This window comes from Ranitomeya imitator, chromosome 4 (genome assembly GCF_032444005.1).
Source record: "Ranitomeya imitator isolate aRanImi1 chromosome 4, aRanImi1.pri, whole genome shotgun sequence".
Classification (NCBI taxonomy): domain Eukaryota; kingdom Metazoa; phylum Chordata; class Amphibia; order Anura; family Dendrobatidae; genus Ranitomeya; species Ranitomeya imitator.
In genome coordinates this window covers 13,759,257-13,778,370 of record NC_091285.1, presented here as the reverse complement: position 1 = coordinate 13,778,370, position 19,114 = coordinate 13,759,257, and the positions used below count along the sequence as shown (strand labels likewise).

At 44.0% G+C, this 19,114-nt stretch overlaps 1 protein-coding gene across 1 annotated transcript in view; it reads left to right on the top strand.

Annotated features, from left to right (window-relative positions):
* The first annotated feature begins 11,966 nt into the window (after positions 1 to 11,966).
* The window catches only part of SSPN (sarcospan), a 40,704-nt gene continuing 33,556 nt past the window's right edge, over positions 11,967 to 19,114 (top strand). The window contains exon 1 of the mRNA XM_069763096.1: positions 11,967 to 12,048. Coding sequence (XP_069619197.1) covers positions 11,986 to 12,048 — 63 coding nt within the window. The 5' untranslated portion in view covers positions 11,967 to 11,985. The remainder of the gene's footprint in view (positions 12,049 to 19,114) is intronic.

Genomic DNA, 19,114 nt, shown 5'->3' with positions numbered 1-19,114 from the left:
TACACATGGAGACACATAGCTGTGCATAGGAGCTGTAAACTAAAAACGGTCAGTGATTTTTAATGAAGGCTATGGGTTACGTATGGGGGCATATAGCTCGGCGCAGGAACTGTATACGCAAAATGGCAGTTTCTATTTGGAGAGAGTAACACATGAATTCAGGGTCGAATTACGCATGGAGACATATAGGTCCGCATAGGAGCTGTGTACTCAAAACGGTAGGAGATTTAAATGCATTGGAGAAATATAAATATGGCTGCACAAGTATACACACCCTTCGTTTGAATTTTCAGTAGAAGTGAATGGTAAAAGTAGCATTGCCATCAAACATCATCATCGTCACCATTCATTTTAGGTGGAGTGATAGTCAGAGGATTCCTATAGGATTTAATCTATAGATCCCAATGTGCTGTGCAGGGATTTATATGGAAGTGTTGACTCGCTGCTGACATGGCTGCTATTCCAAAGTCTACCACTAGGGGCACTGCTCCACTAATTGTGATGAACATTACACAGGCAGATCTGCATAGGGGCACAGAACTTTTAGGATCATCCTTATACATTCCACTTTTTTAATAAATACTCCCGATCTTTCCTCCATCAGCTGTCTAATCGAACTAAAAAATAAATAACCCCATAAAAAACAAAAAATCAGATTTTGTATGGCCTGAAACCATTGCCCCAATAGCTTGCAATCTAACCATCTGCAAGGGAGTCTGGGGATAGACCTGGGGCAGAACCACAAGTCTTGTCTTGTCTGAATGTTCCCACGGGATAGAACAGTCTGTATCTACGTATACAATATGGGAAGGATGGAAATAGCAGTGCAGAGTATTTCAGGAGAGGAGTGTGCTAATCCTGGAGGGAACAGTGACCTGTAATGTGAGGACTTTAGCAAGGATGGAGGCAGTGAAATAAGGAAGGGAATGAGTTACAATGTGGATGGAATAGTAATGGGGAGGATACAGTATGAGTGTTACAGTGTGAAAAGTAGGGTTTTCCATCAGTACAGAGTATTTCAGGAGGGGAGTGTGCTGGTCCTGGAGGGAACAGTGACCTGTAATGTGATGACTTTAGCAAGGATGGAAGCAGTGAAATAAGGAAGGGGATGAGTTACAATGTGGATGGAATAGTAATGGGGAGGATACAGTATGAGTGTTACAGTGTGAAAAACAGGGTTTTCCATCAGCACAGAGTATTTCAGGAAGGGAGTGGGCTGGTTTGGTGGGAGGCTGTGACCTGTGAGGAGGGGTAACAGGTTGGATGTAGATGTACTCATGTTGACAGGTCCCTCAATGGCGTAATTTAGTTCCTCCAAACATACAGGAAGGACAAACTAAAAAAAAAAACAAGATTCATGTAAGATACATTTATCCATAAGGCAAATATGTGTTTTGCAGCAATGCCATCAATCAAATGCCCCATATCATCACATTATCAATTTCAAAAGCATCAGAAGGTCACAGCTAAGCTCTCAAGCCTGGGCCTCGAGCAATGACCTCTATGATTATGTTCATTTTCAGCCATAAATTAGGGTCCCGACTTCCTAAGTGGCACTCCCCTTTAAATTTGCATTTAAAGGGGAGTTTTCACTTGCTATAACTATTTACATTTTTCAACTAGTTGTGAATCTCACTGTTCTCCTGAATCCGGTGGTGTTTCCATTTTGTTCCTGCACCTCTCTCTTCCTGAGATATGGCCTCCTCTTCCCAATATTTAAATTGTGTAGGAGGTCATTGACACCTCTCTCTGGGTGACTTCATTGGGACCACGCCCACTTTGCTAAAAAGACTAAATTTATATATTGAGAAGAAGGGTCCATATCTCAGGAACAGAGAGGCGCAGGAACAAAAGAAAAAGATCATCGGATTCAGGAGAACAGCGGCATTTACACTGGGTAAAAAAAATATTACAGATTAAGGTACCTTTTAACCAATCACAGCTTTTTATCTATCATGTGATTGGCTGAAAAGCTTCACATGACCAACAAATGTTCATCTTTGGCAGAGCAAAGCTGGGTCTTCCAACGTCCGGTATGGAGAGCAGATGACGCAAAAAATTATTTAAAGGAACAGTATGCTTATTTTTGAACAGAAAAAAGTAATATGCTCATCCCCTTTAAGGACTATAAGTTCCAGCAATTCACTGATCTTCTGATATATTTCTGGCTAATAAACTTTTTTCAACCTTGTGTAACTCCGCTTCTCCTGATGTAATCTGTATGACCTCGGCCTCACATGAAGTAACCCGAGTTCCTCTTCGAGACCTCATGGCCACAATGTAGAGGCTATTTCCACTCTCAAATGCAAAGGACAAGTGTATTCTGTGACACATGGGACAGCATGACCCCTGTTAGGACCACCCAGACTGTAAGACCCTCTTGCATCAATTAGCCAAGCCATTACCTTCTTAAAGGGCCCATGACCCTCTTAAAGGGGTTCCACAGTTTTTTGTAAATTATCTTTAATATCTGTAGAATGAAGAGTCCTGCTACTTTCTAATAGCCACCGTGTTTTGATTCTTCACCAGTTAGAAGATATCTGCTTGCTTTCAGTGAATGGGAACATTCCTGCTTGAGAACTATCCCAGTACGAGACATAACAGTAAACATGGAGTATGAAAAGAGAAAAAGAAAAAAATCTCAACTAACTTTTTTTTTTTTTTTTTTAAAGGAATAGTCAGCAGGAAAATGACTCTGCAGGAAATACGATCAGACAGATTATTTTATGGTGGCTGCACCGACGTAAGCAGCGGCTGTGCTGGAGGATAAAGGCAAATGCCCTCGATTCACCTGCAAATGGCCAGAGCGAAGATTCACCGACATCACTGTGATGGAAAGCAGCAGTGCATACATAGAATATACCCATATACCCAGGTTATACCAGCAGTGCATACACACTATACATAGCATATACCCAGGTTATACCAGCAGTGCATGCACACTATACATAGAATATACCCAGGTTATACCAGCAGTGCATGCACACTATACATAGAATATACCCAGGTTATACCAGCAGTACATGCACACTATACATAGAATATACCCAGGTTATACCAGCAGTGCATACACACTATACATAGCATATACCCAGGTTATACCAGCAGTGCATGCACACTATACATAGAATATACCCAGGTTATACCAGCAGTGCATGCACACTATACATAGAATATACCCAGGTTATACCAGCAGTACATGCACACTATACATAGAATATACCCAGGTTATACCAGCAGTACATACACACTATACATAGCATATACCCAGGTTATGCCAGCAGTACATGCATACCCAGGTTATACCAATAGTACATACACGCTATACATAGCATATACCCAGGTTATACCAGCAGTACATACACACTATACATAGAATATACCCAGGTTATACAAGCAGTACATGCACACTATACATAGAATATACCCAGGTTATACCAGCAGTACATACACACTATACATAGAATATACCCAGGTTATACCAGCAGTACATGCACACTATACATAGAATATACCCAGGTTATACCAGCAGTACATACACACTATACATAGAATATACCCAGGTTATACCAGCAGTACATGCACACTATACATAGAATATACCCAGGTTATACCAGCAGTACATACACACTATACATAGAATATACCCAGGTTATACCAGCAGTACATGCACACTATACATAGAATATACCCAGGTTATACCAGCAGTACATACACACTAAACATAGAATATAACCCGATTATACCAGCTGTAAATATATAATTATATAATAATAATAATTTTTATTTATATAGCGCCAACATATTCCGCAGTGCTTTACAAATTATGTACAGAATTTACCCAGGTTATACCAGCTGTACATATGTAATGATAGAGAGAATATAACCAGGTTATCCCAGCAGTTTATACACACGATATACAGAATATACACAGGTTATACCAGCTGTACATACATAATACATACAGAATATACCCAGGTTATACCAGCAGTAGATATAAAATTATATATAGAAGATGTCCAGGTTATACCACCAGTACATACACACTATACACAGAATATACAGTGGCTTGCAAAAGACTGCATCGCCATTAACAAGAGGAACCAGTAACCAAACAACACCATGATGACCAAAGAGATCTCCAAACTACACCATGAAGACCAAGGAAATCTCCAAACAACTCATGAAAACCAAGGGGATCGCCAAATAACACCATGAAGACCAAGGAGATCTCCAAACATCACCATGAAGATCAAGGAGATCTCCAAACACCACAAAGACCAAGGAGATCTCCAAACAACACCATGAAGACCAAGGAGAGCTCCAAATAAACATCATGTAAACCAAGGAGATCTCCAAACTATACCATGAAGACCAATGAGATCTCCAAACAACACCATGAAGACCAATGAGATCTCCAAATAACACCATGAAGACCAAGGAGATCTCCAAACTATACCATGAAGACCAATGAGCTCTCCAAACTACACCATGAAGACCAAGGAGATCTCCAAACACCATGAAGACCAAGGAAATCTCCAAAAAGGTCAGGGACAAAGTTGTTGAGAAAGTACAAGTCAGGGTTGGATTATAAAAAATATCCCAATCTCTGATGATCCCCGGAGCATCATCAAATCCATTATCCATTATCATCACATGAAAAGACCATGGTACCACAACAAACCTGCCAAGAGAGGGCCGCTCACCAAAACTGTCAGCCCGGGCAAGGAGGGCATTAATCAGAGAGGCAGCATAGAGACCAAAAGTGACCATGAAGGAACTGCAGAGTTCCCAAAGACTGGAGTATCTGCCTGTACGATCAAAAAAGGGTGCAAACTCCATGGAGGCGCCCTTCACGGAAGAGTGGGCAGTAAAAACCTTTACATACACACAAAAAATTGTAAGGCTCATTTTGACTTTGCCAAAAGACATGTGAGAAACTCCCTAAATGTATGAAGGAAGGTGCTGTGGTCAGACGAGACCAAAATTACACTTTTTGGCCACCAAAGTAAACTCTGGTGCCAAACCAACACAGCTCATCACCCCAAGAACACCATCCCTACAGTGAAACATGGTGGGGGCGGTATTATACTGTGAGGATGTTTTTCAGCGACAGGGGAAATTGTCCAAGTCGAGAGGAAGATGGATGGTGCGAAATACAGGGATATTCTTGAGCAAATCCTGTTTCAGTCTGTCAGTGATTTGAGACTGGGATGGAAGTTCAATGACCCAAAGCAAACTGCTAAAGCAACACTAGAGTTGGTTTAGTGGAAACGTGTGAATGTTTTGGAGTGGCCGAGTCACAGCCCAGACCTGAATCCAATGGAGAATCTGGTCAGACGTGAAGATCGCTGTTCAGCAAAAACAGGGAAAATGCCAAGGGGGTGAATACTTTCACAAACCACTGTATACAGCCGATGACCAGGTTATACCAGCACTGAATTGTGGAATATGCACATACGAGATGTCTTGGTTTCCACGGTCGGCTCTGTTCACACTCCCATTCTGAGTCACGCATCGTTATTCTTCCCCACAAACTGACGGAAGCTACTAGACCCAATTACATGTCAATAAGGGCCGCGTACGAGGTGCGGAGGATCCCGCAGAGCGTTCTAAGCCGAGACCTTATAAATCGGTAAATAGGAACCTTCTTTTTTTCCTATTTCTCACTTCTATAAGAGGAAAATGTTTTCTCGCAAAATAAGATTTCCACAATAGAAAATGTTGAGAATCATCACGGGGACTTTTCTTCATCACATGACAGTGTGGGCTCCCGACTGTTCCAGCGTCGCTCCGCTTTATCAGGCCGTGAGATCATTCGGTCCTTGATGAATCAGTTACATAGAAGGAAGCACAGCGTGAACTCGCCTTGTTGTCACGGGAGGAAGGAAAAAAATAAATCTCTCAAACCAAAAAGAAATCACAACCAAACCTCGGTGCAAAGAGCCATGACTGAGCGCAGGGTATAGAGCACCAATATATACCGTACCAACTATAATACTGCCCCCATATACCAGAATATAACTACTATAATACTGCCCCTATGTACAAGAATATAACTACTATAATACTGTACAAGAATATAACTACTATAATACTGCTCCTATGTACAAGAATATAACTACTATAATACTGCCCCCTATGTACAAGAATATAACTACTATAATACTGCTCCTATGTACAAGAATATAACTACTATAATACTGCTCCTATGTACAAGAATATAACTATTATAATGCTGCCCCTATGTACAAGAATATAACTGCTATAATGCTGCTCCTATGTACAAGAATATAACTACTATAATACTGCCCCCTATGTACAAGAATATAACTACTATAATACTGCTCCTATGTACAAGAATATAACTACTATAATACTGCTCCTATGTACAAGAATATAACTACTATAATACTGCCCCTATGTACAAGAATATAACTACTATAATACTGCCCCTATGTACAAGAATATAACTACTATAATACTGCCCCTATGTACAAGAATATAACTATTATAATACTGCCCCTATGTACAAGAATATAACTGCTATAATACTGCCCCTATGTACAAGAATATAACTACTATAATACTGCTCCTATGTACAAGAATATAACTACTATAATACTGCTCCTATGTACAAGAATATAACTACTATAATACTGCTCCTATGTACAAGAATATAACTACTATAATACTGCCCCTATGTACAAGAATATAACTACTATAATACTGCCCCTATGTATAAGAATATAACTACTATAATACTGCCCCTATGTACAAGAATATAACTATTATAATACTGCCCCTATGTACAAGAATATAACTGCTATAATACTGCCTCTATGTACAAGAATATAACTACTATAATACTGCTCCTATGTACAAGAATATAACTACTATAATACTGCCCCTATGTACAAGAATATAACTGCTATAATACTGCCCCTATGTACAAGAATATAACTGCTATAATACTGCTCCTATGTACAAGAATATAACTGCTATAATACTGCCTCTATGTACAAGAATATAACTACTATAATACTGCCTCTATGTACAAGAATATAACTACTATAATACTGCCTCTATGTACAAGAATATAACTACTATAATGCTGCTTTCTATGTTCTGGACTGTAAACCTGAGTAAGTGTTAAGCTTGTACATTCTTTTTTGGGTTTGCTTCATAATGACCCTTTAGTCTGAGGCAATGATCTATGTTGCTGGGTGTAGTGACCACCCTTGGTTGCCCCTATCTTACTTATTTGCTCCCCTCCCCGCACTGTAGTTTCTGAGGTTCCGTGTCCTGTATTTCCCGGCCTTTGTGTCGCCTTTGGTCGGGTCACTCAGGTTCTGGGTCTTTCTGGGACCAGCCGGCGCTTCCTGTAGGGTTAATGGAGTGTGCGGATTGTTCATTAATCTGCGGACGTGTAGATGAGGTCGTTATCCGTGCGGAATATTACCGGTATTTCCGCGCCGGCGGCTGTTTCCTCCTCAAACCCTGAAACTGGATATTAAACTGACGTGATCTGAATGTTTGCCAGTGGAGCCCCCTGACCTGGCACTGATGGGGGCAGTGCCGTATGTGGTGCCACAGATTAGCGCCCCCATCTGGTGATGGCCACGTCCTGCGGAGTCATACACCATCTAACGTGGCGCTTGTTTCCGGTTGACAAGATGTCTGCTTCGTCCTTGGTGTCTCCGTTCATCTCCTGTATGTCTGATCTGAGCGCTCTCGTCTGAGGTTACGCTCTAATGTCTCTTTTAGCAGAATTGTCTTTTTTTCCCTCCTTCAATTCCTGGACATTCAATTACCAGAATTAGCATAAGGAGACATTAGTCTATAATTAATCAGGAGGTTAATTATCCAGCGAGGTAAAGTCCATATTACTGTGCGAGACGCCACGAGTAGGAAGAAACCGATTAGTGACCCTCGCCCTGCATTGAACGTACGACCATAAGGCCACGACCCCGAGTCGCCATCTCCTGCCGTGCATGAGGGCAGTTTCAGTAATGTCCAACATAGAAGCTTCCGGGGAGAAACATCCGCTACAGACGTGACGTATGTGATGGTTAGGAACGTGAAGCCGCCGGTAGACATTAGGGGCGAAAGTGAGTAACAATGAAAAACAATGGCCCAGTGGTTATTTTACAGGAAGGGATTAGGGGACACCCTGAAGAATAGGTGGCGTCCAAAAAGGCCTCTACTCATCCCCTCAGAGGGGAAGAAATGGGGGCATGTATGGTGCCTTGAAAAGCGGTGGAGAGGTGTGGCTTGCAAAAAGAAGGTTTGTCTATTTGTGAAAATAGACTGAGGGTTTTAGGTCCTGACATCACTCCTGATCACTCACAATCACTCCTGACCCACTCACAATTTTGCCGACCACTCAAGATCACTCCTGATCACTCACAATCTCTCCTGACCCACTCACGATTACTCCCTTCCCGACTTCTGATCACTCACAATCACTTTCTATCACTACCGATCATTGATGAACACTCCTGATCATTGGCGATCGCTGATGATCACTCCTGATCCCTGCCGATCATTCCATATCATTCACAATCACTCAATATTTCTCCCGTTTACTCACAATCACTCCATATCTCTCACAATATTTCCCGACCACCCACGATTATTCAGGATTATTCACAATCACTCACAATTACTGCTGACCACTTAAGATCACAATCACTCCTGATCACTCTTAATCATTCAATATCACTCCCAAGCAATCACAATCACTTCTGATCACTCATCAGTACTGATCACTGCTGAGCATGCACGATCACGCTCTATCATTCCCGATCACTCATGGTCACAACCAATCACTCTTAATCATTGCTCATCACTCTCTATCACTTACCATCACTCCTGATCGCTCCTTATCACTCCTGATTGCTCTTGATGACTACCGATGATTACCACTCATGATCATGGATGATCACTCAATCTTGTAAGGTGCAATTTAAACTGATCGTCCCTCCAAAACAATCGGTGCTCTTCAGCAAAGATGGACACCCAATACTGACAGATACTCTTTGACAAAACAGTTATAAAAGCATGAGACTATTGCAAGCCGACCGATTCTTCCTCGTAAAAGGTCCATTACTGCACATCAATAATTTGAGAACCATCCCCTAATATCGTACCCCTGGGCTGAGAGCTGATCATATGAAACTACAGGCCCAAAGCCTGAGGCTGCACTACTGAGAGATTCCTGTCAGGTTATCTGTCGTCATGGAGACCTGGCCGGGATCCTCATCACCTTCCTCATCATTGTCCTCAGCCGCTCGGGCAGTGATGTATTTGAGGATCGTTAGGCCGTCTTTTATGATGTTTCGTGAAGGTTGGCCACAACCCTAATGGAGCAGTCTTGGCGGCCATGTTGGTTATCACCCAGCTTACCCCCATAAAGAGGAGAAATGGTTTACTAGGAGAATATTAGGGACTGTCGGGGTAGCTGTGCGCCCTCACTTTAATTCTGCTGTTACTAAGGGAAGAAACGAGATCCAGGACCTGGACCCGGCACGGCGATCCCGGCCTGACCTCCTGGCTGACATAATCGCATCCTGAATCCAGAATTATCCCCAGAGCAGAGCGGCGGTGACTCACGCCCCGAGCACGCAGCTCCTCGTTACATAATTGTCTCCGTAATTAATTATCTCTCATTGAAGGTTCTCATCCAATCAGAGGGGACAGAGAATCGTGCAGAACCTGACCGCCACAGCGAGCCCCGTTCTCTGTACTCAGGACACGTGTCGGGCTAAACTCCTGGGCAGAATGTTCTATGGAGGGAAGAAAGAAAGAAGGGAAGGAGAAAGAAAGAAGGGAAGGAGAAAGAAAGGAGGGAAGGAGAAAGAAAGAAAGAAAGAAAGAAAGAGAGAGAAAAAGGAAAAGAAAGGAGATAAAGAGAGGAAGGTAGGAAAGAAAGAGGAAGGGAAAGAAATAAAAAGAGGGAAGGAAGGTGAGAAAGAAAGAGAAAGAAAGAGAAAGAAAGGATGAAAGAAAGAGAGAAAGAAAGGAAAAGAAAGGAGATAAAGAGAGGAAGGTAGGAAAGAGAGAGGAAAGAAAAGAAAAAGAGGGAAGGAATGAAAGAAAGAAATAAAGAAGATAAAGAGAGGAAATGAAATAAGAAAAAGAGTGAAGGAAGGTGAGAAAGAAAAAAAATAAAGAATAGGAGTGAGGAAAGCAGAGAAAGAAGAAGGGAGGAAAGGAAGAAGTAACGGAAGAAGGAAGGATGGAGGGAAGGAAAGAAAGAATGAGGGAGTGAAGGAAGGATGAGATGGGTTAGGAAGGAGAAAGGGAATGAAGTAATGAGTGAGGGAAGAAGGAAGCAAGGAAAGGGGGAAGGCGGGCAGGGAAGGAAGGAAAGAAAGAAGGAATGAGAGGGATAAGACAGATAGAAGAAAAAACGCTGAGAGGGAAGAAGAAAGGAGGGAAAGAAGGAGAAAAGGGAAGAAGGAAGACGGGTGTAGGAGAGAGGGAATGAAGTAAGGAGGGAAGGAAGAGAAGAAGGAAGGAGGGAAGGAAGGAAAGAAGGAGGGGTTGTAGGAAAGAGGAAGATTGGGAAGGAAGGAGGAAGGGAGGGAAGATGGAAGCGAGGAAGGAGGGTGGTTAGGTAACGAAGGAGAGACAAAGAAAGAATGAAGGGAAGGAATGAGAAAATGAAGTCAGACGAGAAGAAAGGAGGAAGGGAAGAAGAATGGAGGGAAGGAAGGAGAAAAGGGAAGAAGGAAGACGGGTGTAGGAGAGGGGGAATGAAGTAAAGAGGGAAGGAAGAGAAGAGGGAGGGAAGGAAAGAAGGAGGGGTTGTAGGAAAGAGGGAGATTGGGAAGGAAGGAAGGAGGAAGGGAGGGAAGATGGAAGCGAGGAAGGAAGGAGGGTGGTTAGGTAACGCAGGAGAGACAAAGAAAGAATGGAGGGAAGGAAGGAGAAAATGAAGTCAGAAGAGAGGAGAAAAAGAAGAAAGGAGGGAAAAAAGTAAGGATGGAAAGCAATAAGGAAAGAGGGGAATAAAGGGAGGAGGACAGGAAAGAGGTGAAGAAAGGGAGGAGGACAGGAATGAGGTAAGGGAAAAAAGGAGAGAAGGAAGGAGGGAGAAAAGGAGGAAAGAAGGAAAGATGGAAGTAGAAAAAGGAAAAATGGAGCAAAGGAAGGTGAGAAAGGAAAAAGAAATGAAAGGACAGAGCATAGCGTAACAACTAAGGAGGGAAGGAAGGAAAGAAGGAAGTAAAATACCAGGAGGTATTGATGATCACGAACAGTCGCCTTGAATATTTTTGGCAGACAGTAATAGATCGCGTTGCTATGGGAACCGGTGTAACTTTGAGGCGCGCACGTGCAGAGAAGGTTAAGTCATTTTGAAATTGTGATTAAGAAGCGTTAACCCCTTCAGGTGACGCCTGGAGCTGCGGCAGAAACTTTCCACGGCGTCTTGTTCTCGCAGGATAATTCGCCCCCACACGTCTCGTATATAAGTTGTCGCTCTTTGGCCGTTTTCACGCCGTACAGAACCGTCTCCCTGCCCCGCTGTCCTGGGCTCGGGGTGGGGGGATGGATGGGCACGCGGCCTCGCCATACTATAGACGATCTCATATAGGGAGACAACGGCGCCACGTTCTGCTCCTCACCTGACGGGGTTAACTCTTCTTTATCACGGTGTCTTGGTGGCGTAACCTTTTCTGCTAAAACTTCGCACGTGCGCGCGTCAATGTTAACACTGGTTTCCATGGCAACGGGATTTATTTTTGTCTGTCGGGAATATTCCGGGGGTCTTTTCATCGATACCTCCCGGTAGACGGATACGTCTAGATATTATCGGTCGCGTTCTGTTATTTCTCGGTGATGTCTCCTTCCTCGGCTGCGCCCTTCAGTCAGGATTTTGATATCCCTTAGAGAAGTGCCGCCGCCACAGTCGCTACCGCCGCCGCGATCACGTGCCGTGGATGATGGCAGCGTCTCCTTCTCCTGATCTGCCCGCTCATGCGTTGCCCACTGTACTTGGAGGAGAATCTCGAGGAGCCACGGGAAGAGGCATCTGAGCGTGTAAGGTGCGCGTCTCGGGGGGGAAAGATTATTGTGCGATCAGTGAGAGCGGCGCGGCACCCCGCAGACCGAGCGGGGGGGAGAAACCGGAACTGCCCACCGGTGTACCAGGCATTAACTCACACATTGCCGGGGTGGGGGGAGATGTGGTGCATACTGACATGGAGGGGGCTCAGAAACAATCCTGCCTTTTAAAATAATTTTCCTCAATATTTTAGCCTACATAACACCGCCATATCATGCCAAAATAATACCGCCATATAGTGCCAAGATAATTCCGACATATGCAGGCCATATAATACCGCCATATACTGCCAAGATAATTCCGACATATACAGGCCATATAATACCGCCATATAGTGCCAAGATAATTCTGACATATGCAAGCCATATAATACCGCCATATAGTGCCAAGATAATTCCGACATATGCAAGCCATATAATACCGCTATATCGTGCCAAGATAATGCTGCCATTCTCCGGACATAATAACGCCGTATAGCGCCAATAATAATAATCTTTATTTTTATATAGCGCTAACATATTCCGCTGCGCTTTACAGGTTGCACACATTATCATCGCTGTCCCCGTTGGGGCTCACAATCTAAATTCCCTATCAGTATGTCTTTGGAATGTGGGAGGAAACCGGAGAACCCGGAGGAAACCCACACAAACACGGAGAGAACATACAAAATCCTTGCAGATGTTGTCCTTGGTGGGATTAGAACCCAGGACCCCAGCGCCACAAGGCTTCACTGCTAACCACTGAGCCGCCGTACTTCCCTAATACCAAGATTATAAGCCGATACACAGAACATATAATACCACTATGTCATGCCAAGATAATACTGCCACATGCATGACATATAACACCAACATCTTTTGTCAAGATAATATGTCCATGTGTAGGACATAAAATACCGCCATATCGTGTCAAGCTAATACCACTATATGCAGGACATATAATACTGACATATGGTGCCACATACATAGTAACATAGTAACATAGTTAGTAAGGCCGAAAAAAGACATTTGTCCATCCAGTTCAGCCTATATTCCATCATAATAAATCCCCAGATCTACGTCCTTCTACAGAACCTAATAATTGTATGATACAATATTGTTCTGCTCCAGGAAGACATCCAGGCCTCTCTTGAACCCCTCGACTGAGTTCGCCATCACCACCTCCTCAGGCAAGCAATTCCAGATTCTCACTGCCCTAACAGTAAAGAATCCTCTTCTATGTTGGTGGAAAAACCTTCTCTCCTCCAGACGCAAAGAATGCCCCCTTGTGCCCGTCACCTTCCTTGGTATAAACAGATCCTCAGCGAGATATTTGTATTGTCCCCTTATATACTTATACATGGTTATTAGATCGCCCCTCAGTCGTCTTTTTTCTAGACTAAATAATCCTAATTTCGCTAATCTATCTGGGTATTGTAGTTCTCCCATCCCCTTTATTAATTTTGTTGCCCTCCTTTGTACTCTCTCAAGTTCCATTATATCCTTCCTGAGCACCGGTGCCCAAAACTGGACACAGTACTCCATGTGCGGTCTAACTAGGGATTTGTACAGAGGCAGTATAATGCTCTCATCATGTGTATCCAGACCTCTTTTAATGCACCCCATGATCCTGTTTGCCTTGGCAGCTGCTGCCTGGCACTGGCTGCTCCAGGTAAGTTTATCATTAACTAGGATCCCCAAGTCCTTCTCCCTGTCAGATTTACCCAGTGGTTTCCCGTTCAGTGTGTAATGGTGATATTGATTCCCTCTTCCCATGTGTATAACCTTACATTTATCATTGTTAAACCTCATCTGCCACCTTTCAGCCCAAGTTTCCAACTTATCCAGATCCATCTGTAGCAGAATACTATCTTCTCTTGTATTAACTGCTTTACATAGTTTTGTATCATCTGCAAATATCGATATTTTACTGTGTAAACCTTCTACCAGATCATTAATGAATATGTTGAAGAGAACAGGTCCCAATACTGACCCCTGCGGTACCCCACTGGTCACAGCGACCCAGTTAGAGACTATACCATTTATAACCACCCTCTGCTTTCTATCACTAAGCCAGTTACTAACCCATTTACACACAATTTCCCCCAGACCAAGCATTCTCATTTTGTGTACCAACCTCTTGTGCGGCACGGTATCAAACGCTTTGGAAAAATCGAGATATACCACATCCAATGACTCACCGTGGTCCAGCCTATAGCTTACCTCTTCATAAAAACTGATTAGATTGGTTTGACAGGAGCGATTTCTCATAAACCCATGCTGATATGGAGTTAAACAGTTATTCTCATTGAGATAATCCAGAATAACATCCCTCAGAAACCCTTCAAATATTTTACCAACAATAGAGGTTAGACTTACTGGCCTATAATTTCCAGGTTCACTTTTAGAGCCCTTTTTGAATATTGGCACCACATTTGCTATGCGCCAGTCCTGCGGAACAGACCCTGTCGCTATAGAGTCCCTAAAAATAAGAAATAATGGTTTATCTATTACATTACTTAGTTCTCTTAGTACTCGTGGGTGTATGCCATCCGGACCCGGAGATTTATCTATTTTAATCTTATTTAGCCGGTTTCGCACCTCTTCTTGGGTTAGATTGGTGACCCTTAATATAGGGTTTTCATTGTTTCTTGGGATTTCACCTAGCATTTCATTTTCCACCGTGAATACCGTGGAGAAGAAGGTGTTTAATATGTTAGCTTTTTCCTCGTCATCTACAACCATTCTTTCCTCACTATTTTTTAAGGGGCCTACATTTTCAGTTTTTATTCTTTTACTATTGATATAGTTGAAGAAGAGTTTGGGATTAGTTTTACTCTTCTTAGCAATGTGCTTCTCTGTTTCCTTTTTGGCAGCTTTAATTAGTTTTTTAGATAAAGTATTTTTCTCCCTATAGTTTTTTAGAGCTTCAATGGTGCCATCCTGCTTTAGTAGTGCAAATGCTTTCTTTTTACTGTTAATTGCCTGTCTTACTTCTTTGTTTAGCCACATTGGGTTTTTCCTATTTCTAGTCCTTTTATTCCCACAAGGTATAAACCGCTTACACTGCCTATTTAGGATGTTCTTAAACATTTCCCATTTATTATCTGTATTCTTATTTCTGAGGATATTGTCCCAGTCTACCAGATTAAGGGCATCTCTAAGCTGGTCAAACTTTGCCTTCCTAAAGTTCAATGTTTTTGTGACTCCCTGACAAGTCCCCCTAGTGAAAGACAGGTGAAACTGTACAATATTGTGGTCGCTATTTCCTAGATGCCCGACCACCTGCAGATTTGTTATTCTGTCAGGTCTATTAGATAGTATTAGGTCTAAAAGTGCTGCTCCTCTGGTTGGATTCTGCACCAATTGTGAAAGATAATTTTTCTTGGTTATTAGCAGAAACCTGTTGCCTTTATGGGTTTCACAGGTTTCTGTTTCCCAGTTAATATCCGGGTAGTTAAAGTCCCCCATAACCAGGACCTCATTATGGGTTGCAGATTCATCTATCTGCTTTAGAAGTAGACTTTCCATGCTTTCTGTTATATTTGGGGGTTTGTAACAGACCCCAATGAGAATTTTGTTACCATTTTTCCCTCCATGAATTTCAACCCATATGGACTCGACATCCTCATTCCCTTCGCTAATATCCTCCCTTAAAGTGGACTTTAGACAAGACTTTACATAGAGACAAACCCCTCCTCCTCTCCGATTTTTACGATCCTTTCTAAACAGACTGTAACCCTGTAAGTTAACTGCCCAGTCATAGCTTTCATCTAACCATGTCTCGGTTATTCCCACTATGTCAAAGTTACCTGTAGATATTTCTGCTTCTAGTTCTTCCATCTTGTTTGTCAGGCTTCTGGCGTTTGCGAGCATGCAGTTTAGAGGATTTTGTTTTGTTCCAATCTCCTCACTGTGGATTGTTTTAGAAATGTTCTTACCTCCCTTCTGAGTATGTTTTCCTGGGTCGTCTTTGTTCGAGTCTAATGTTTTTCTTCCCGTCCCCTCTTCTTCTAGTTTAACGCCCTCCTGATGAGTGTAGCGAGTCTTCTGGCGAATGTGTGTTTCCCAGGTTTGTTGAGGTGTAGTCCGTCTCTGGCGAGGAGTCCATCATACCAGTAATTCACACCGTGGTCCAGGAATCCGAATCCTTGTTGTCTGCACCATCGTCTTAGCCAATTGTTTGCATCAAGGATCCTGTTCCATCTCCTGGTGCCATGCCCGTCTACTGGAAGGATAGAAGAAAAAACTACCTGTGCATCCAGTTCCTTTACTTTCTTCCCCAACTCTTCAAAGTCCTTGCAGATTGTCGGTAGGTCCTTCCTTGCCGTGTCATTGGTGCCAACATGTATCAGAAGAAATGGGTGGACGTCCTTGGAGCTGAAGAGCTTTGGTATCCTATCGGTCACATCCTTGATCATCGCACCTGGAAGGCACATATAATACATGTGACATATATGACATACATGACATATAATACCGCCATATCGTGTCAAGATAATACTGCTATATGCAGTACATATAATGTTGTCATATAGTGCCAAAACACTGCCATATCCAGGATACATAATGCCACTATATAGTGCCAATATAATATTGCCATATGCAGAAATGTAATACTGCCATATAGTGACAGGCACTGAGAGGGGCACCATTACTTTGTGGGGAGGTACGATTACTATGTAGGGAGGGTCTGAGAAGGGCACTATTACTAGGTGGGAGGCACTGAGTGAGGCACTATTACTAGGTGGGAGGCACTGAGTGAGGCACTATTACTAGGTGGGAGGCACTGAGTGAGGCACTATTACTAGGTGGGAGGCACTGATTGAGGCACTATTACTAGGTGGGAGGCACTGAGTGGGGCACTATTACTAGGTGGGAGGCACTGAGTGGGGCACTATTACTAGGTGGGAGGCACTGATTGAGGCACTATTACTAGGTGGAAGGCACTGAGTTGGGCACTATTACTAGGTGATGAGGCACTGAGTGAGGCACTATTACTAGGTGGGAGGCACTGATTGAGGCACTATTACTAGGTGAGGAGGCACTGAGTGAGGCACTATTACTAGGTGGGAGGCACTGAGTGAGGCACTATTACTAGGTGGGAGGCACTGATTGAGGCACTATTACTAGGTGGGAGGCACTGAGTGGGGCACTATTACTAGGTGGGAGGCACTGAGTGGGGCACTATTACTAGGTGGGAGGCACTGATTGAGGCACTATTACTAGGTGGAAGGCACTGAGTTGGGCACTATTACTAGGTGATGAGGCACTGAGTGAGGCACTATTACTAGGTGGGAGGCACTGAGTGGGGCACTATTACTATGGGGAGGCACGGAGTGGGGCACTATTACTAGGTGGGAGGCACTGAGTGGGGCACTATTACTATGGGGAGGCACTGAGTGAGGCACTATTACTGGGTGGGAGGCACTGAGTGAGGCACTATTACTGGGTGGGAGGCACTGAGTGAGGCACTATTACTGGGTGGGAGGCACTGAGTGAGGCACTATTACTGGGTGGGAGGCACTGAGTGAGGCACTATTACTGGGTGGGAGGCACGGAGTGGGGCACTATTACTAGGTGGGAGGCACTGAGTGGGGCACTATTACTAGGTGGGAAGCACTGAGTGGGGCACTATTACTATGGGGAGGCACTGAGTGGGGCACTATTACTGGGTGGGAGGCACTGAGTGAGGCACTATTACTGGGTGGGAGGCACTGAGTGGGGCACTATTACTAGGTGGTAGGCATTGAGTGAGGCACTATTACTATGGGGAGGCACTGAGTGAGGCACTATTACTGGGTGGGAGGCACTGAGTGAGGCACTATTACTAGGTGAGGAGGCACTGAGTGAGGCACTATTACTATGGGGAGGCACTGAGTGGGGCACTATTACTGGGTGGGAGGCACTGAGTGAGGCACTATTACTGGGTGGGAGGCACTGAGTGGGGCACTATTACTATGGGGAGGCACTGAGTGAGGCACTATTACTGGGTGGGAGGCACTGAGTGAGGCACTATTACTGGGTGGGAGGCACTGAGTGAGGCACTATTACTAGGTGGGAGGCACTGAGTGGGGCACTATTACTGGGTGGGAGGCACTGAGTGAGGCACTATTACTGGGTGGGAGGCACTGAGTGAGGCACTATTACTAGGTGGTAGGCATTGAGTGAGGCACTATTACTAGGTGGGAGGCACTGAGTGAGGCACTATTACTAGGTGGTAGGCATTGAGTGTGGCACTATTACTAGGTGGGAGGCACTGAGTGAGGCACTATTACTAGGTGGGAGGCACTGAGTGGGGCACTATTACTATGGGGAGGCACTGAGTGAGGCACTATTACTATGGGGAGGCACTGAGTGAGGCACTATTACTGGGTGGGAGGCACTGAGTGAGGCACTATTACTGGGTGGGAGGCACTGAGTGAGGCACTATTACTATGGGGAGGCACTGAGTGGGGCACTATTACTATGGGGAGGCACTGAGTGAGGCACTATTACTGGGTGGGAGGCACTGAGTGAGGCACTATTACTGAGTGGGAGGCACTGAGTGAGGCACTATTACTGGGTGGGAGGCACTATTACTATGGGGAGACACTGAGTGAGGCACTATTACTGGGTGGGAGGCACTGAGTGAGGCACTATTACTGGGTGGGAGGCACTGAGTGAGGCACTATTACTGGGTGGGAGGCACTGAGTGAGGCACTATTACTGGGTGGGAGGCACTCATAGTGACAGGTTCTCGGAGCAGGATGGGGAGTTTGCTCCTAAAGATAAGTCATGGGTGGAAGACGTCTTCATGGAGGTCCGGGCCCGAAAGAGAACATAAGACAAAGTGTCCCCCCTGGTTTCTGTTATTTTGTCTGGATGCTCCTCTTCTCATAGACATGTTTTCACCAGATTGATGGACACCGGGTGGAGTCGCCCTTTAAGTGTAACTATCTATTCATCTTCACCCTTTCATTACTGTGGAGATGGACGTAGTGTGTTTTTTTCACGTGGGACGGTTTCACACCTCGGGCCGCAGGAAAAAGACCCCGAATAAAGTTGACGACAAATCTCTTGG